This window comes from Chlorocebus sabaeus, chromosome 14 (assembly GCF_047675955.1).
Source record: "Chlorocebus sabaeus isolate Y175 chromosome 14, mChlSab1.0.hap1, whole genome shotgun sequence".
In the NCBI taxonomy this organism is placed as follows: Eukaryota; Metazoa; Chordata; class Mammalia; order Primates; family Cercopithecidae; genus Chlorocebus; species Chlorocebus sabaeus.
The window spans coordinates 46,368,772-46,389,348 of NC_132917.1; the positions used below are offsets into that span (position 1 = coordinate 46,368,772).

A 20,577-nucleotide genomic window follows, 5' to 3' on the forward strand; every position below is an offset into this window, starting at 1 on the left:
GTGGGATTACATGCTTTGATTTTTCTTTAAAGATTTGTAATATTATCGGACATTATTGACCTTTCTTAATTAGATTGATCTCCGAGATGACCCCAAAACTTTAGCAAGACTGAATGATATGAAAGAAAAACCTATATGTGTGGAACAAGGACAGAAACTAGCAAAAGAGGTAATGGAACACTTACAGAATTTAAGCATGAATGTAAAAGACGCTAAGATAACAATAGAAGCTAACATTTATTGTGCATTTACTGTATGCCAGGCACTCTGCTGAGTGCTTTACATGCATTATCTCATTTAATCCTTGCATGAACTCAGTGAGGTAGGTCTGTTTCCCCTGTTATACAGAAGAGAGAGTGGAGGCTTGGAGATGTCAGATAATTAGCCCAAGATCCTGCAGGTAATGAATGGCAGAGTTGGGTTTCAGTCCAAAGCCTGACTCCTGGGCTGAGGCTCTTACACCTGTACTACATTGCCAGTGATATTTTCCTAAAACGTCACATATGGAAAAAAGCATCGGAAATACATGTCTCTACTTTCAGTCCTTCTTCATTACTTAAACATTTGCACTGTGCCAAATCAGCTCTGTCTTAAGACTCATTGAGTTAGACAGTGGAGCCACCTAGGATGACAGTTTAAATTTGTGGTTAAAACCAAAAAGGTGATGACTAGGTTTGCAAAGAAATGTGTTGAAATTTCTCCAATCCTTTTATGAAAAAAGGATAGAAATACGAAAGTTCTAAAAGTATATATAAAACAGTGATGCATGTAGTACCTTGTAGCTTATCTTCCTTTGTGCCCCAAAGCTAGGTTTACTTTTTCCCCTTTTTTCCCATTTGGCCTTAACATTATTGGATTCTATTTTTTACATGTTGTGATTTCAGTAGGACTTTTGTGGAACCAGAATCCATATATGGTCTTTTTTGTTTGTTTGTTTGTTTGAGACGAAGTCTCGCTGTGTCGCCCAGGCTGGCATGTAGTGGCCGGATGTCAGCTCACTGCAAGTTCCGCCTCCCGTGTTCACGCCATTCTCCTGCCTCAGCCTCCCGAGTAGCTGGGACTACAGGCACCCGCCACCACGCCCAGCTAATTTTTTTTTTTTGTTTCATTTTTAGTAGAGACGGGGTTTCACCGTGTTAGCCAGGATGGTCTCCATCTCCTGACCTCATGATCCGCCTGCCTCGTCCTCCCAAAGTGTTGGGATTACAGGTGTGAGCCACCGTGCCCAGCCCATAGATAGTCTTTTAAAATGTAATATCAGGACACAAAAGAAAGCGAGAAAACTTTTGGAGGACAGTTTTTCCTAAAGCAAAAAATAAATGGCTTTACTAACAAATCACTTCAGAAATTCCATGTATTCAATTTTGTAATCTTGGGGAGAGAAGGAATTTCTAAATGTTATAAAGATAAAAGTCATAAATGAAAATATTAATGATTTAACTGCATAAAAACTTAATACCACATCAAATGCCAGAAATAAAATGAAAAGTCATATAAACTGAGATGGATGGCAGAAAAATGGGTTAACATCGTTAGTATACAGGAACCTCTTGCATATGAGTTAATCAGAAGACACAGATTCCAATAGAAAAATGGGCTAACAATGAAAAATTTACCCCCCAAAATGCAGATTGCCATTGAAGATAGAAAATATGTTCAAACTTATTAGCAGTCAAATGTAAGCTCAATTTGCACCTATAAAATTGGCAAAAAATGAGAAATTAATTATAATACCTGCTATTCCAAGGGTGTAGTAAAATGGACACTCTGTTGTACTGGTCGTTGAATCAAAGCAGTCTTGACAATATGCAAAATCCTTAAAATCATGGACACTTTTGATCAAGCAATTCCATATGTAAGAGTTTATCCTAAGCAAATCATTAGGATGTTGGTCAAAGGGTACAGTGTTAGACAGGAGGAATATGTCTTTTTTGAGATACACTGCATAGCATGCTAACTATAGTTAATAATGGTGGTGCTGGGTGCAGTGGCTCACACCTGTAATCCCAGCACTTTGGAAGGCCAAGGTGGGTGGATCATTTGAACCCAGGAATTGGAGACCTGCCTGGACAACATGGTGAAACCCCATCTCCACCAAAAAAAAAAAAAAAGCCGGGCATGGTGGCGCATGCCTGTAGTCCCAGCTACTTGGGGGCTGAGGCAGGAGGATCACTTGAGCCCAGGGGGTGGAGGTTGCAATGAGCCAAGATAGTGCCATTGCACTCCAGCCTGGATGACAGAGTGAGACCCTTTCTCAAAAAAAAAAAAAAAAAAAAGGGGGGACTGCATATTTCAAAATTGCTAAAAGAGTAAATTTTAAATGTTCTCACCACACAAAATGGTATTTAAGGTGATAGATGTTAATTATGTTGATTTAATCATTTCACTTGTGTGTGTGTGTATATGTATATATAGAGAAGATATTGCTTTGTACCTCATATATAAAATTATAATTTGCCCATTTATATTTAATAATAAAAGTAAATTATTAGGGGTGTGCTTAAAGAGAGCTACAAAGATGCTGAATTGTTTATAATGGCAGAAATTCCAATCCATTAAAACTTCATACTAAAATATCTGTTAAGATTTCATATTTGTTATATAGTTAAAGGGAAAAAAGTAGTTGCAAGACAATATGATCTCATTTTTAGACTCATCAGCATTTGGCACAGTTGCATCCTTCTTGAAACTTTCTTCACTTGGCCTCTCTTGGTTTTTCTCCCCTCTCATTGGACTCTGCTCCATCTCTTTACCTCCTTAGTCCCTGGTTGGAGGGCCCCAGGGATGAGCACTCAGCTTTGTGGATGTCTTCTTCTATAGCTACACTCCCTAGGCCTAAATGGGCTGCTGTCAGTCTTGTGGCTCGCACAGTCTACAACCAAAGATTCCTAGACTTCCATCTCCAGCCTGGACCTCTTTCCTAAATTCTCAATTTGGTTATCCAGCTGTTTACTCACCAAGTCCATCTAGGTGGTTGAGTATCTCAAAATTAACATGTCTAAGATATGATTCTTCTTTCTCCGAGGCTGTCCTCCCAGTTACTCGGGTCAAAAGCCCTCAGCTGGGCGCGGTGGCTCACGCCTGTAATCCCCAGCACTTTGGGAGCCTGAGGTGGGCAGATCACCTGAGGTTGGGAGTTGGAGACTAGCCTGACCAACATGGAAAAACGCCATCTCTACTAATACAAAATTAGCTGGGCGTGGTGGCGCATGCCTAATAATTCCAGCTAGTCGGGAAGCTGAGGCAGGAGAATCGCTTGAACCTAGAAGGTGAAGGTTGTGGTGAGCCGGTATCAAACCATTGTGCTCCAGCCTGGGCAACAAGAGTGAAACTGTCTCAAAAAAAAGAAAAAAGGCCTGAGGTCATACTTGCCCTTGCTCTTTCTCTCATACCACACATCTAGCCTTTAGCACAACATATCTTCAGAACATATCCAGAATCCAGACACTTTTTTCTATCTCTTCCCTGTATCACTTGGTTCAGGCCTCCTCCATCTCTGGCCTGCTTTACTGGAATAGCTTCCAACTCACCTTTCTGCTTCTGCCTATGCCCCATGGTCATCTGTTCTCAACACAGCAGCCAGGGTAAGTCTTAAAAATGTAAGCCCAATCATGTCACCGCTGTGCTCAGAATCCTCCGGTCCCCAGCTCAGATTAAACGCCAAAGTTCGCACTGTGGCCTACAAGCCTCTGTTCCCTCTCTGCCTTACTCATTGTTCCCCAGGCCTCCTGGTCTCCTTGCTGTTCCCTCAAAGTTCTGAGAACCTTTGTACTTTTGCTGCTCCCTCTGCCTGGAATGTTCTTCCCTATGGATATGATTCATTCTTTCACTCTTTTCAGGTCTCTGCTCAAATACCACTTTCTCAGTGTGATCCTGTTCCTTGACTACTCCAGGCATGCTCCTGCATCAGGATCTATCTGCCTGGAGCTCTTCCCCTAGGTATCCCTCACTGCTCAAACTTCCCCATTGAGAAGCCTCCCCCGACCCCCACTACCACTGTCCTCAGCACTCCCTGCCTCCCTCACTCTGCTTTTTCCCCACAGCATTTGCCACCATCTGCTCTGTATTCCCTCCCGTGTGCCTCTCACCCAGCAGATGTCAGCACATGTGGACGCCACACAGCAGGGACTCTGCTCTTTCGTTCAGTTCACTGACATATCCCCAGGACCTAAACAGTGCTTGACATATAGTAGATACCCAGTAAATATGTGGTGAATGAAATAATTTTTCATAGAAAGTCTGGAAGGACATATACTAGTATTTTAAAATCCCCTCTCGGGGGTTATGAACATGGACGATGAATGTATTCTTTTTGCATAGCTGTATAACTTTCTTTATAATGATGTGTTTATGTCATGCCAATTGTATAAACATGATTTTATATATTTGTGATTTTTTTCTCCCTCCCAGATAGGAGCATGCTGCTATGTGGAATGTTCAGCTTTAACCCAGAAGGGATTGAAGACTGTTTTTGATGAGGCTATCATAGCCATTTTAACTCCAAAGAAACACACTGTAAAAAAAAGAATAGGATCAAGATGTATAAACTGTTGTTTAATTACGTGAGAAACATCTTCAGTGGCCAAGGAAATTGTCCATTTCTCTCAGAAAGCAAATGAAATGCTACAGCTATACCCAGACCTTTTATAGGTAATGAAGCAGTTCAAAACTTGAAAGAAAACAAAACCTGTCCTCAGAATTCTATAAAGGTTATTAAGAATGTTCCTTAAAGGTTTAAGAAGCAGTAAGCAGCATCTGAAGCCACAATCTATTATAAATACTTTATTTCAACTAGAAGGTACAATCTCTCAGGGGTTTCATAGTTTAAAAAGCTACAATCACATCATGTTGTAACTACATAAAAAACAGTGCTGTAAATGGAACTGCTTGGCTTTGACCATACACATTTCTGCACAGCCCTTACAGAATCTGCACAAAGAAGTATCTCCCTTTGCTCCAGTTAATTGTTCTTGTATGTAAGTTGCTTTCTATTCCAGTATATCCAGAGTGGTGAAATAACAAGGCCAGCCACGTAGCCAAAGGTCGCTCCAAGCGTACAGGAGATGGGCCATACCTGAGGAGAGAATGTATGAGATCAAAAAAGAACAAATGTTTTTATTATTACTTGAGCACAAGTGTAACCTAAATATTTCTATATTAAAGCTTAATGTGCTTTCTTAAAGAATGCCAAAAGTGTAATAAGGTCATAATTGCATTTATCATGAACACTAAAAATGTACACATTTTAGTTAATGTGCATTAAACTGTAACAAGGCTCTGGCAATTGTAGATTTAGTTTGACGCTCCCCAAAGTGCATGAGACACATGCTAAAATTACAAATTAAAATTTTGGGTCAGACTTTGCCATAATGCTGGACTCAATTTAGCTCTCTGAACTAGTTGGTAATTTTTTTTTTGTAATTCCCACTTTGGCTGTGTACATCAAATGAAATGAGAATTGTGTATGTTGACCAAACCACAAGAAACTTTAAGTTGTGTTAAAGAGGGAAGACCTAGAATCCAAGCATGTTACGTGAAAATTGTAACAGAACAGCTGCTTCCACCTTTCAGATATAGATGTTGGAACCACAGCAGAAGTTATAGAATGACAACTACATCTAGAATGTAAGTTAAACAAAATACTGGCTTCCAGAGACCCATTTTCTCCAGCCATATTACATTAGGCTAGAAGTAATTTTGAATTATTTAATCTACAAGCAGTGCATGTGTTGGTCCCTAAGTGAAAGGCTCTGCTTAAAAAAAAAAAAAAGTTGGAGAAAAATTTTCATGTTCTTCTGTGAAGCTTATTTGGTACACTGGAGCCATTTCTAATCTTTCTCTGGGGGGAACAGGCCACAGAACTGTGTTAGAGGTGAACCATCTTAATTACTAGTTCTATTACCTAATTCAGCTTCCTTGTTTGGTCTGCTGTGGATCTGCCTTATTGCATATGCCATGCATCAGATAATGGTGTTAGACAAAGCTTCATTGTGAACAACCTAATGCATTTTAGAGAAACAATCTCATCTACACATTTTTTTTCTAGCCTTTCCTACATTTAAACTTGCTGTTGCCTAAATTATAATTTTTTAAATGTCTTTGGTGGGCTTCTGTTAATTCACATGACTTAAGCTTATAGCTATGTCTACTGCACAGATTGGGTAATGGAACACTAAACTTTTATACTTGAAAATGACAGCCTTAAATGCTCATATCAGTCACAAATCTAGGATGTACTGTCTTGTTGTATGTGAGCTTTGTAGAGATTTTTAAAAATATAAGCATCACCTTTCCATTGAAGAGTGGAGAGAGTCTACTGGATGACTGGCCAGGAACTTTCTCTCTGCATCAGACATTTGGATGTCTTCTTTCTTCCAAGAAATGGTGGTTCACATTAAGTATCATGGCCTTATGTATGCTCAAATGGAATCTTATGTAACTTTCTTATTTAATTTTGGTCTGCTATTTTTAGATAAAATTGAAAGGAATTGTATAAATCAATTAACATATTAGCTAAGTTGTCCAACACATGGTATAAAGGAATTACAACAGTAAACTATTATACATTTCGAACTTGCCTTTGGGGATTTATGAGGATTTTTTTGGGGGGGCTCCAATTCATATCTCTGAAACCCTTCACACTTGGTTTACTAGCCATTCAAAGTTAAAAGTCTAGAATTTGTCCTCCCCTAACAGAAACAGATTAGGAATTTGTCGACACAAACTGGTGTCACCTGTTTCGTGACTGGGCTTTGGTTTCCTCATTATAAATATGGGAGGTAGAACAGAGGTCTCCAACGTCTCTCCCATTTATCACAATAATTTTCTTATTCACAGTAATCATTGTTGGACGTTACTTTTTCAGTTTCATATTCTCGAGATGGTAAAAATCATGTATATAGATTATCAGAACTCTAAGCAAAGATGACTGTCGCATCTGAAGCTGAGGTGCCTTAGGTACTCTACTGACCTTGATGGGTTTGGAGTTCCCTACTGCTTATCAAGAGCTTTTTAATTGCTTTGGTTCCTTAGTCTTTTTGCAAAAATCCTTCCTGTCACTTCAACTAAAAACCAAAGATTTTTTTTCTATTAATAAGCAGACTAGAGAAAAACTGCCTTATTTTCAGATGCATGTCTTCATTAAAAGCTTAGGTTTCAATAGAAAATCAGATTAATCACTGAAATGACTATTTTAAACTAGTGAAATATCTGGGAAATAAACTGCCTCAAAAATATTTTATTGACATGAATTTTGCTAGTGAATACAAACACACTGCCTCAAACAAGGCCATGTATGAATGCACTTATAAGAAATTTGAGTTAATCAGTGTTTGCATACAGAGAATCAGTTCTAAAGTTCTTAAAAATAAATTTAGGGGCTCCCTGAAATCTTATTTAATACTTTGCTAACTTACACTCTTGTTTTATCTCCACAGGTACATTTTAGGTTAGCTCATGGTGAATTCTATTTACAATAAGTAGAGCTTGGATTAATGGGTTTTGTTATGAATTATCTTAGTTACTTTAGACAGTGTTTCCATTTGATTTTTAACTATTTAAAATACCAAATTAAATACTAGTTTGTTGGTTGTTACTTTTAAATGATTGTTGCTTTAACAGTGTCCCTTCTTAACACATGGGGTTACAAATAAAATACTATGCATAGTTTACTATCTACGTAAAGCACTGAACTTTTTACCTTAGTAGTTTTCATTTACTACCCTATGTAAACATTTGGGATAATATTCTTTCCTCTGTTTACGCTGAGAGTCTACTAGTCATTGGCAAAGTATGAGTCCCTATACTCTGTTAAAACAGCTACCTGTTAAAGTATGGGGAGAATAGTAATCCCTCATGAATCCCAGCTAGATTCCAATTTGGGTTACTAAATTGTACTTTAATCATTTTGTAATTTCAGTATGGCTCTTTGTTCTCAAACACATACATACCACCACACGCATTCTTTAAACAGCTGCCACACTTCACCGCCAACAGAATGCCAAAAATGAAATGTTAAAAAATTTTGTCTAATGAAGGGTTACAGCTTGGTACGCTTGGTTATTCATGTTATGTAAATCAAGAAATGCATGCCATCAGCAAACTAAAATGTGGACTGGCTTTGAGGACTGGTAATTTCTTAATTTTAACACTGTCATTTTTTAAAAGAGAATTTCTGGGGGCTGGGTGTGGTGGCTCATGCCTGTAATCCCAGCACTTTGGGAGGCCGAGGCAGGTGGATCACGAGGTCAGATCAAGACCATCCTGGCTAACACAGTGAAACCCCATCTCTACTAAAAGTACAAAAAATTAGCCGGGTGTAGTGGCGGGCGCCTGTCGTCCCAGCTACTTGGGAGGCTGAGGCAGAAGAATGGCCTGAACCCAGGAGGCGGAGCTTGCAGTGAACAGAGATCATGCCACTGCACTCCAGCCTGGGCGACAGAGAGAGACTCCGACTCAAGAATTTCTTTAAGGGCAGTTTTCATGATTTTTGAAAATCAAAACAGATTATCAAAATAGGGAACAGCAAAAGGAGGGAGGCTGCCCACTAAGAACTATTCCTCAAGCAATTTCTTACTGATTTTCTTATAATTATTCTAAAAATTTTAAAACTACACTATGGCAACAGAATTCATTTGTAAATCCTAGCTTAATCATGTATTTTCATAATTAGATCCTAAGGTTTTCCTTTAAAACTATTTCCTTGGCCGGGCGCGGTGGCTCAAGCCTGTAATCCCAGCACTTTGGGAGGCCGAGACGGGTGGATCACGAGGTCAGGAGATCGAGACCATCCTGGCTAACACGATGAAACCCCGTCTCTACTAAAAAATACAAAAAACTAGCCGGGCGATGTGGCGGACGCCTGTAGTCCCAGCTACTCGGGAGGCTGAGGCGGGAGAATGGCGCGAACCCGGGAGGCGGAGCTTGCAGTGAGCTGAGATCCGGCCACTGCACTCCAGCCTGGGCGACAGAGCGAGACTCCGTCTCAAAAAAAAAAAAAAAAAAAAAAAACTATTTCCTTATCTCACATATAGAAATGTTTCTATTCAACGTTCTTCATGCCACAAACAGGATTTTTTTAAAAAGTGGTATCTATTAAACACATAATTCAGCTGCACTGCTATAAAGATTTCTCTAAATTATGGTAATCTGAGATGGCTTTATACAATTATTTTGTTTCAAGAAAATAGAAAACTTAGAACAAAGGCATTCATGTAAAGGAAGTCATTCACAAGTGTTTGCCACCAAAATGACAAGGGCCCAAGCACTGGAGGCCAGCCTGGGCAATATAGTGAGAGTTTTTTATAAATTTAAATTTTTTTTAGCCAGTAAATAGAAGAAACAACCTATGGTGTATAATCAAATATATTACAACTCAAGTGGGTAAAATTATTAAAATTACCACGAAGAAGAAAAATCTATTTAAAAAATAAGTGGTACGTCAGATGTTAAGTGACCTTGGTCAGCTTATTTTAACATCTGAGCCTCCATTTCCCAATCTGCAAAACAAGGACAGAAGTACCTACTATACTTAAAATGCAAGGCTGAAGTAATCTCTTAAAATTTGTCATGAAAGCTATAAAGTACCATGTATCAGTATTCTGTATATTACATGTTTTAACTTGAAAAAATTAAACTTACACGAACAGTATTTCTTCGGTCACTGTCACTACTATGTAATAAGTAGAATTGGCAGTTTAGAACAAATAGTTCATGAGTAATATGTTATACTGTGTGGTAGGAAGTGGTAGGAACTATTCCCTTACCCTTATAAAGCAATCATCTTTTTTTTTTTTTTTTTTTGAGACGGAGTCTCACTCTGTCACCCAGGCTGGAGCGCAGTGGCACAATCTTGGCTCACTGCAAGCTCCACCTCCCGGATTCATGCCATTCTCCTGCCTCAGCCTCCCGAGTAGCTGGGACTGCAGGTGCCTGTCACCACGCCTGGCTAATTTTTTTATATTTTTAGTAGAGACAGGGTTTCAATGTGTTAGCTAGGATGGTCTCAATGTCCTGACCTTGTGATCCACCTGCCTCGGACTCCCAAAGTGCTGGGATTACAGGCGTGAGCCACCACGCCCAGCCGTAAAGCAATCATCTTTAATACATGCTGCTCTTCATGTGAAATGTCTGTTACAAGAGCAAATTCAGGAGCTATACAACATACTGGCATTATGTTAACCATCTGTAGCCTCACCTCAGGAGGAGGAATGATTCCCTGCTGCTAGCTGTCATTTTTCATAAATTTCAAGAAACAAAATAAGTACAGACAGTGGTTTTAAACTCATCATTGGTAGGCATTTGTGTTAATTTCTAAAGGCTCATATGAATGACTCCATTCATTCAAAACTATTTATTGAGCTCCTACCTTAACCCAGCTCCTACCTTTAATTTGGGATACATTTTAGTATAAATTCTTAAAAATGTGTTCCAATATAATAAATATTACTTATAATTTTGGGGGAGATTTACATTGTCACAGATAACATGGAGAAACTGACCTATCTGCAAATCAGAACACCTACAGACATTTAGAACAACTCACGACTGTTAGGATTACTGTCTCTCTCTCCAGATAAAAAAGAAGATAAAATCCAGTTCTCAATCTCTCATGAGCTACTTTTCAATGTTTTGTTGATTGTGCTTATCACAAATTTGCATTTGCATGACTGAGAGAGTTCATCTTTCGAAGCCAGCTGACCTACTGGTTATAAATAATCATTTATATTCTCCTCCAAAATTGGTCTTGAACGGTATGTTGTTCCAGGTATTCCTAAAGTAAATGTCATTGATACAGGAATACATGCACAAATGAATCTACTCATCATGATACATTTCTCTAGTTAAAAACCTGCACTCATCCATGTACACACTCTTCTGTAACTAAGAATACTACTTTAGGAAGAGTTATTTGCAAAGGGGTGTGTAGTTCCTGGTCTGGAATTCTTGTTAAAATGACACTAAAAGGTCCTGGTCACAACTCATGCAAACGAGTTAACTTGGCCAGCATTATTCTCTCACATGAAAGTCCTGTTAGCAGAGCATTATCAACATGATTACCCTACAATGAACATGCCTTTTAAATCCAAAATCATTTCATGCCAGTTAAGTGTTAACACATTTTTCTCATGCTTGAAATATAAACCACATTCATATAAATGAGTATTTTATTTTGGTCTAAAACACAGTATCATCCCTTTGGTAATGGAAATACCAATTAATGTAAAAACCTGCAGCTCTTCAAGCAATCAAATCCATAATCTTAGTTTTAATCTACCTCCAGCATTTTGCAGTAATTCATGTAGTTATAATCCTATGATTTCTAGTTTCAACTTATGAAAGAATTATCTGTGGCATCTGTGACTTTAGGAAATGAATATACATGTTTCACAAATATTAAATTTCTAACCTGGTAAAACTGAAAAAAAAAAAAAAAAACACCCCAAAATTGTTAAATACAACAATTCCTCATTTATCTGGTATCTGATGGGAATAAGTAAAAATATTTTAGAACAACTTTAAATTGTTTCAAAGACAATCTCAGGTGTCTAAAATTCAAAATCTCCAAATTCAGTTATTTAAAATACTTTATATCAATTTTCCTTTTTACCTTCATAAGAAATAAGCATCCTAGAAGAGACTTGATTATTTAGTTCAAATCTTTTTAAAGATTGTAGCACTGAAGTCCATAGTTTAAAGGCATGTGTGGATTTGTTAGGGACAAAAGCATTGCATATTAGCTTTAAATATTCTCCTACAAATAAATTATGGCCTAAAATACAGACACCACCACAATGGTCAAGGCATTTAATTAAAACAATGTGGGGAAAGAAATGAAATATAACTACTTTAGCTATTCCAAAGAGACCTAAGCTATGACCATTTTTTAAAAAGAAAAGCTATGTTTTAGTCTCCAGCAAAGAAAAGAACATGGTGCCGTGGGGCTCTCACGTGAATCTGAAGTCTTCCTCTTCCCACCTGAGTAATGCTAAGCAAGATATGTATTCCTCCCCCTCACACTTTGACTTTCTAGTGTATAAAATGGGAGTGAAGCCTACCTTGCACTATGGCTGTGAGGATTAAGTTACTCGTATGACAGTGCCAAGCCCCATGCAGGGTACATGGAGAGATCTACAAATGCTACATTTTCTTTCTACTGTCATCTGAAATGTCAGACAGGATTGAAAATTATGTGAAATCCAAATACCCTAAATTGGTATAACGAAATACCAGAGAAACAGATAAATTAATAGTCCACTCCACCAACTGAAAGACTGCTGGACAGAAAAAATAAAACAAACTGAGACAATTAGCATATTCTCTAATATATGAGAACTCAAATAAATAATGGAATTTGCACTATTGAAGGCTAAAAATATAGTCATTAAACTATTTCTTTATAGTCACTAAACTATTTCTTTTCTAATGTTACAGGCTCACAAATGCCTGTAACATTAATTAAGTAATAACCACATGTCAGGTGCTGAGCTAGATATTTTAGAGGGATTTTATTATTTCATCCTCACTAGCAAGTGACAGAGCCAGGATTTCAACCCAGTAATCTGATGTCAGAACTCCTAATCATCATGTTACCTGTCTACCCATTAATAAAACATGTGAGTTTAAAAACCTCATGGTCAATTTCCTGTGCTCAGAATAACTAACAATATTTGTTAACCTTCCACTAATTTTTTTAAAACATGAAATACTAGCTATGTTTTGATAAGACGTTTTCCAGATAAAAACCTCATAGCTATATATTCTATGAAATATTTACAGTGTATTAAATCTAAATCGCAGTCCAAATCTAAATTATTAAATAATTAAATTCCAGTCCTGGGTGTATTTAAGTGTCTGTTGTACTTACTCACACAGAACATATGCCTTGCATACAGTAATAACAACGAATACTTACTGATTACCTATTTAGTTACAGCAGATAAAGAATCAAATTATAAAATACAAAGGTTTTCTGTAGTCCAAATATTTATTTTGTCAGCAACTATAAGCTTTCTCCAGAAGTTGAAAAAGGCTATCTGGATTATGGGAAATTCAAATATTTGTTTTCTTGCTGAGATTTTAAGGCAAATAATTAAGGGAGAGGCAAGAAGGTACTGTCAAATATTAAAACAACAACAAAGATGACCAACAGTATAATGGGTAGCTACCCTACCATATTCTCTTTAACCATATCCCCTTGGTGCCTTCTACAGAAGAAAGGCTTCCTCCAACTATAAAGATGCCTAATCTTTCATCACTTGCCATTATTTAAAATCATGTAAGATTTATATTAAGTTAAAAAACTTTTTCATTGAGATCACATATTGTCAGTGGGCCTTTCCCATCATTTAATTAAGAAATTATTTTAAACATAAAAATATGCTTGAAACAGCTCATTACAGAATCCACATCACTGTAATCTTATGGTTGGCCTCACGAATGTTATACAATGATTTGAGTTCAAAGTAAAGAAAACTGAAGTAAAACATGTAGTAGATTTTGTGGGGTTTTGTGTGTGTGTGCATGTGTGCGTTTTTAAAGGTATAATTGCTTAACCAGACATTCCTGTTTCGCTGACTGGAATATAAATAAAACCAGAACACAATCCAGAAAAGCTTGCTTTACCACAAACAGATCAAATCTGTATTGGGCTACAAGGAACACAGAACAAGAATCTCTTCTTAATACATGTTCTATTTTAGATAATAAAGTGTATTACTGTATTGTCTTCTCATGAAATTTTGCTCTAACAACATCTCCACTTTTAGGAAATGCCATATTCCCTTATCTGATTTATTGCTTCTCTGGGAGTTTCTGTTCTGTGAGGTTAGAATTATTAAAAAATAACAATAACAAAAAACAAGCAACCTTGTTTGCTGGAAATAAAAAGTGAAAAAAAAAAGAAACCTCATTTCTTTAGTTTATTAGTAAATAACTGCAAAAAGGGCAAGGGGCAGATGAGTGCTATGTGAATAAAAGATTTTTAATTATACATCAATTCTATCATTCCCTTAACAATACATTTCATAATTTAAAAGGTTTACAGTGAATATGTGGGTCATTAACTTGGAATATTCTAAAAACCATCCAGTAGTAAAGATAATTACACAGCCAGTAATATTCCAGCTGAATGAAACGCTCTTAATGGAAACCAACACTTGTTATGTATTTAAATTAGTTTTAAAATTAAATTAGATTTCCAGCTAGCTAGAAAATCTTTTTAAAAAGTCAGTAATTCAAATGGAAACTTTATATTAATTTAAAAAGTAATACCATCAATTTGGATCTAGTTCATCCTTATTGTTAACAAGCACTGAGGCAGAAAAATGAGTCATCAGCTAAAAGTCTGAACAATCCCAAAATGGGTGATTGAACTGTAAATAACTAAGATATATATTTTCTAAGCAAACCTAAACACATATTTTATAAAGCATACATATTCCCCTTAGTTCAGTTTCTACTTCTGCACTGTCTTGTAAACAGAAAAGACTTAAATTACCGGTAATATATCAAACCTTTACACTCTAAAGTATTGCATCTATATACAAAATGATACATTTATTACATATTATCTTACCAACTCATTAAAGCTGATGTCCCATAGTGCTTTATCAATATTTTCTATTTAGATTTAATTGCATTACTTGAAAGGAATCTACCCACTTTCAAACAATTTTCTGTGTATACGTTTCAATGATTTTGATTGTCCTCCAATTTAGAAATCACTGACACTCTGTTGAATGATATTAAGTATGGATGACTTCTACAAGATGTCAACAACTTAAGAAACCTTTACTAGCACCAAAAACTTGGGATAAGTATCTGTGATGATACACACCCCAAACCTCCAAGGATTTCTCTAATACAGTGATGAAGAGTTAAAACAGGCAAGGGCAAACCTACCAGACTTACTAAACATGAAAGAACAATTTGACTTTCAGGGAGACACACATCTAACTGAAAGCACAAAGAATGGAGTTAAGGTAGGCAGTTATGTGCAAGGCACACAATCTGGATCCCACATTTGGCAAATGAGGTATGTATCAAAGATTTACTTCATCAATTCATTACCTAGGACTTTACACTACAGAGAAAATTGGACAAATATTCAAAGATGTATGTTTAATATGATAACCATATTTGATAAAATATTAATAATAATGAAATAGGAAATAACCTAAATGTTCTTTAATTAAAAACTGGTACAGTATTTTACACAAATAATCGAATATTACATATATGTAAGTTTTCATTGACATAGAATGAGCTCCATAATATACTGCTGAGGGGAAAAAGCAGATTAAAAATAACATGAATATTATAGTTACAGGCATGGACAGAGACAGCTGCAAAAATTATCACCAAAAGCAAATGGAGGTTTCCTCTGGGTGGTTGGGGAGGAAAGTAATTTTTACTTTCTTCCTTAGAATTACTAATATTGCTTAAATTTTCTAAATAAATATACATTATCTTTGTGATCAGAAAAAAATTCTCTTCATGTTGGAAAAAGAAAGCACATTTATTTTTTAACACCATAATTCTTTTTGGGAGTAATTACTCTATGGAAATAATTAGAAAAATTCATGAAGCTATAGATTCAAAGATTTTATCACAGCAGTGTTTATTATCATAAAATACTGGCAATAATCTAAATGATCAATAGTGTATTTGTTAAATAAGTTATAAAGTAACTATATAATGGCATACTACAAGTTCATTAATATTAAGATAAGGATACAGTCATCACTGTAAGTTCAGTGACCTTGGGAATGTTACATACCCTCTAGGTGTCAGTTTCCTCATCTGTAAAATGGGTATAAAAAGAGCGCTTACCTTACAGTGCTTTACCTAGCATATCAGCTTTATCTTATTGTGATACAAGATGAAAAATTTGATGTTTGTGAGCTGTCTTGATAACATAGGCCGCTGCTGCAAAAATTACCTTGTTATCTGCTTCTAAAAATTTCAAGATGAACATTCAATTTGGCCATCGAAAATGTGAATATAAGACCACAAGGGCAATAAATACCAAAGTTGAAAATAGGACATTTCTGCAACTATTAACCTAATTTTTAAAAATTCCTATACTGGCTGGGCTCAGTGGCACACACCTGTAGTCCCAGCCACTTGGGAGGCTGAGGCAGGAGGCTCGTTTAGGCCCAAGCACTGGAGGCCAGCCTGGGCAAGAGAGTGAGAACCTGTTTATTTTTAAAAACAATAAACTGTCTATATACAATCACAAAATAAGCTTGTTTATTCATCTATACATGTGCAAAAAATAGTGCTAGAAGATAAAACCAGGGCTACCTAGACGCCTTTGGCACTGGGACATTTCCCTATTAAGAAGTTGCCCAGATTACGATGACTGATAGAATTGGTATCCCTACTTAATTGAACAACAGAACAATTTACATATACATACTAGTTTGCTTCATCAGTTTTACTATCATTGTACAAACATTTATTTTGTTGCTTTAAGTAACTGAAACCAACCTGCCATGGTCTTTCCCAATCCAGCGGAATAGGAAGTGCTCCAAGCCATGCTCCTACAAAACTAGAAATTGTAGTCATCTGGAGACTATTCTCCCATATGGATGAAACTCTGTGAAGCACAAATTGGTATATCATTGATGGTACATACATTAGCTGCTGCAGAATCCAACAAGCACTAGCACACATTATCAGTATACATATATTTTCTGTAATTTAAAATGAAAATCTCAAACTGACATATAAATATTTACCATGAACTATTAATAGTTAATTGGTAAGAAGATATAAATGTTTTCCATCGTAAAGGTAATATACAGATCTGTAGTAGGAGTCAAACCATGCTAAAGAGCATTTGTAGAAACAGCTAAGTCCTCCACCCCTATCAACTCCTGGTTCCTTTCCCTACAGGCAACTGCTATTACCAAATTATTACATATTCTTCCAGAAATATTTTATACATGCACAAATACACACATAATTTTGTTTTGAAGGATATATGTATATTTGCATAAATACACATGTACATATGTATATTTCTTCAAAACAAAACTCAGATGCATCATGTTACAAACCGAATTTTGCTTGTTTTTCCTTGGTAACAGTTGTAATAGTATTCCATTGTATGGATGGTGCATCATTTATTCAACCAGTCTTTCTTTTTTTTTTTTTTTTGAGATGGAATCTCTGTTGCCCAGGCTGGAGTGTAATGGAGTGATCTCAGCTCACTGCAACCTCCGCCTCCCGGGTTCAAGCAATTCTCCTGCCTCAGACTCCTGAGTAGCTGGGATTACAGGTGTGCACCACCACGCCCGGCTAATTTTTGTATTTTTGGTAGAGATGGGGATTCATTATGTTGGTCAGGCTGGTCTCGAACTCCTAACTTTGTGATCCGCCCACCTCAGCCTCCCAAAGTGTTGGGATTACAGGCATGAGCCACTGCACCCGGCCTCAGCTAGTCTTTCTTACATCACATTTCATTTATACAAACCAATTCAATTTACTTGGCAAGAAACAGGCAGAGAACAAGAACAAAATATTTCAAAAGATCTGGTGATTTTGCCTACCATTCCTATATACTAAGTGCACATCGGAGAGTGTAAAGGTGGAAAGACTTAATTCTGCCATTCTCTTAGTAGGTGTTAGTTTCAGGCTGGCCCTCATAGTGTGAACACTTCATTGTAGAACAGGAGTCTGGTTACAGTCAGGTAAAAGCCCACTGCAATGCAATAAGTAGGGTCCAAATATTCAATTGTTTAAATTGCAAGGTGAAGCTACTGTGAAGTTAATGAAAAGTAGCCTCTTCTAGATAGTATGGGGGAAAACATTTGTTTTGTTAGATGATTTATTTAATTAGAAACAGGCCAATTATTACACGCAAAATGTACACTGAATTTTAAAAGTCACAAATGATGACAAGTCAGTTCACAAACCAATCCCTCTACCATCCATCCATCTCATACTCCCCAACTACACAAGATAAGAACCCTAGCTTGTTTCCATTGAAGCAGGGCTAAGAACAGGCTGGAGCCAATCACATATATCCAGATTTGTACTATTTTTAGGGCTTTATTGTTCTTTTTTATTTCATATAACACCTGTAAGTCAGCTTTTTCAACTAGCATTCAACAGAACAGAGATCTGTTCCAATGTTGGAAGGAAAAACTGGCCAAGTTCCATGTAAAGAGAACTGTACTGTTCAAGCAATTTAAAGGATTTTCAAAGGCAATTTTTGACTACATGTGGCTGACAATGTTGACTAAGCTCCAACTTAACACACACCTCCTCTATACTGTAATACATAAAGTGGAGACACAAGGTGTGGTAGAGGTTAAGAGCAGAGATTACTTTCTGTTGGGAAGAATTCACTTTTTCTATTTTATGGAACAGGAGGAAGTTAAGCTGGATTGGAAAGAATAGGTAGCGTTAGGTCTTAAACTGGAAGACTGGAGAAGGAGCTGCACTGCAGACAAAAGAACATAAATCAGATTGCTAGAGGCCAAGAGAAGTACGAGAAATAAGGCTGGAAAAGTAGGGCAGAGTTAGGATTTTTTGTTTGTTTTTTGTTGTTGTTGTTGTTGTTTTGAGACGGAGTTTCGCTCTTGTTGCCCTGGCTGGAGTGCAATGGAGTGATCTCGGCTCACCGCAACCTCCACCTCCCGGGTTCAGGCCATTCTCCTGCCTCAGACTCCTGAGTAGCTGGGATTACAGGTGTGCACCACCACGCCTGGCTGATTTTTGTAGTTTTAGTAGAGACCGGGTTTCATCCATGTTGTAGCATGTATCAATATTTCAGTCCTTTTTATGGCTCAATCATATTCCTTTCTATTGATATTCCACATTTTATCTATTCAACAGCTGATGGATATTTGGGTTGCTTCTGCTTTTTGGTTATTATGAATAATGTTGCTATGAACATTTATGCACAAGTTTCTGTGTGAGCGTATGTTTTCATCTCTCTTGGGATTACACTTAGGAGTGGAATTGTTGGGTCATATGGAAACTCTATGTTTAATCACTTGAGGAACTACCAGACTCTTCCAAAGTGGCTGAACCATTTTATATTCCTACCAGCAGTGTTTGAGGATTCCAATTTTTGCACACCCTCCATCATGACACTTGTCATTATCTTTTTTTTATTACAGTCATCGTAATTGGTGTGAAATGGTATCATGGTGATAGATTTAGGGTTAGGATTTTAGAAAATTCTTAAATGTCAAACTAGGGAACCATGAAGGTTTTTAATCAAGACAACTATATGATCAGAGATAATTCAGTAAGATTTATGTGGCTGGGCGCAGTGGTTCACGCCTGTAATCCCAGCACTTTGGGAGGCCGACGCAGGCGGACCACAAGGTCAGGAGTTCGAGACCAGCCTGGCCAACATGGTGAAACCCCATCTCTACTAAAAATGCAAAAAATTAGCTGGGCACGGTGGCAGGCGCCTGTAATCCCAGCTACTCAGGAGGCTGAGACCGGAGAATCGCTTGAACCTGGGAGGCGAAGGTTGCCGTGAGCCAAGACCGCGCCATTATACTCCAGCCTGGCGACAGAGTGAGACCCTGTCTCAAAAAAAAAAAAAAAAGAAAAGATTTGTGTATGTATCTTTCTAACCTCTAAGCTCTAAGTTCCTTGGGCTAAGAGGTGAGATCCATGCCTTCACATTTTTCATGGTTCCAGCACACTTGTGGCCATCTTACGTTTATTAAAATAAAAAGTATGATCATCCGAGAGGTTGCCCTCTATTTTGCTGTAGCCAAGTGTTTATGATCCTACATATAATAAATGTAGAAAAAAGGGAACCAAGACCTATTGTTAAAAATAGAAAAACTCTGTGCCCTGTCTTTTTAAAGTAAAAATTATATATTTATCAAAATAATATATGTGACATCTTTAAAGTAAAGGAGTACAATTAAACTATTATTAAAATAGTAGTCTCCTCTTCCATCCCTCCCCACTCCTGATGTTTGCTCCAAGGCAGATCTTTTTTTTTTTTTTTTTTTGAGACGGAGTTTCACTCGTGTTTCCCAGGCTGGAGTGCAAAGGCACAATCTCAGCCCACTGCAACCTCCGCCTCCCAGGTTCAAGCAATTCTCCTGCCTCAGCGTCCCGAGTAGCTGGGATTATAGGCATGCACCACCACGCCCGGCTAATTTTGTATTTTTAGTAGAGACAGGGTTTCTCCATGTTGAGGCTGGTCTCGAACTCCTGACTCAGGTGATCCGCCTGCCTCAGCCTCCCAAAGTGCTGGGATTACAGGCGTGAGCCACCGCGCCCAGCCTTGAGGCAGATTTTTTCAGCCTTTTTGCTATTTCTTCTATTTACCTCAAATGAAAAAAAAAAAAAAAGAAAAAAAGAAAAAAAAAAAACCCACACACATTAAGTATAGATTTTTCAAGATTAACTTACTTTCTGCCTTCTTCTATGGGAGAAGAGGATTCAGCACCTTTTACCTACAAGCTGCCTACCTCCACATACACATTTCTCCCTGACTCATGTCCCTTCTACAATGGTAACATCTCCTCCTTTCAACCGAATCAATAGGAATGTTCTACACTATGATGATTATAAAACTGCTAATCACAGTGA

The 20,577-nt window shown here is 37.3% G+C and overlaps 2 protein-coding genes across 5 annotated transcripts in view; one reads left to right on the forward strand and one right to left on the reverse strand.

Moving 5' to 3' along the window:
- Positions 1-6,578, forward strand: part of RHOQ (ras homolog family member Q) — a 40,611-nt gene extending 34,033 nt beyond the window's left edge. The window contains exons 4-5 of the mRNA XM_007970741.3: positions 74-169; positions 4,411-6,578. Of these exons, the coding sequence (XP_007968932.1) occupies positions 74-169; positions 4,411-4,566 (252 nt within the window). The 3' untranslated portion in view covers positions 4,567-6,578. The remainder of the gene's footprint in view (positions 1-73; positions 170-4,410) is intronic.
- The window catches only part of PIGF (phosphatidylinositol glycan anchor biosynthesis class F), a 36,060-nt gene continuing 20,250 nt past the window's right edge, over positions 4,768-20,577 (reverse strand). Inside the window, exons 5-8 of one of the 4 annotated variants that reach the window (XM_038006893.2) lie at positions 16,492-16,600; positions 15,779-15,801; positions 6,289-6,371; positions 4,768-5,074 (exon numbers count right to left, since the gene is read on the reverse strand). In XM_038006893.2, coding sequence (XP_037862821.1) covers positions 6,314-6,371; positions 15,779-15,801; positions 16,492-16,600 — 190 coding nt within the window. In that variant the 3' untranslated portion in view covers positions 4,768-5,074; positions 6,289-6,313. Of the gene's footprint in view, positions 5,075-5,672; positions 6,372-15,778; positions 15,802-16,491; positions 16,601-20,577 lie in introns of those variants that run through there. The other 3 variants (XM_073022948.1, XM_038006892.2, XM_038006890.2) reach the window with 3 other exon arrangements.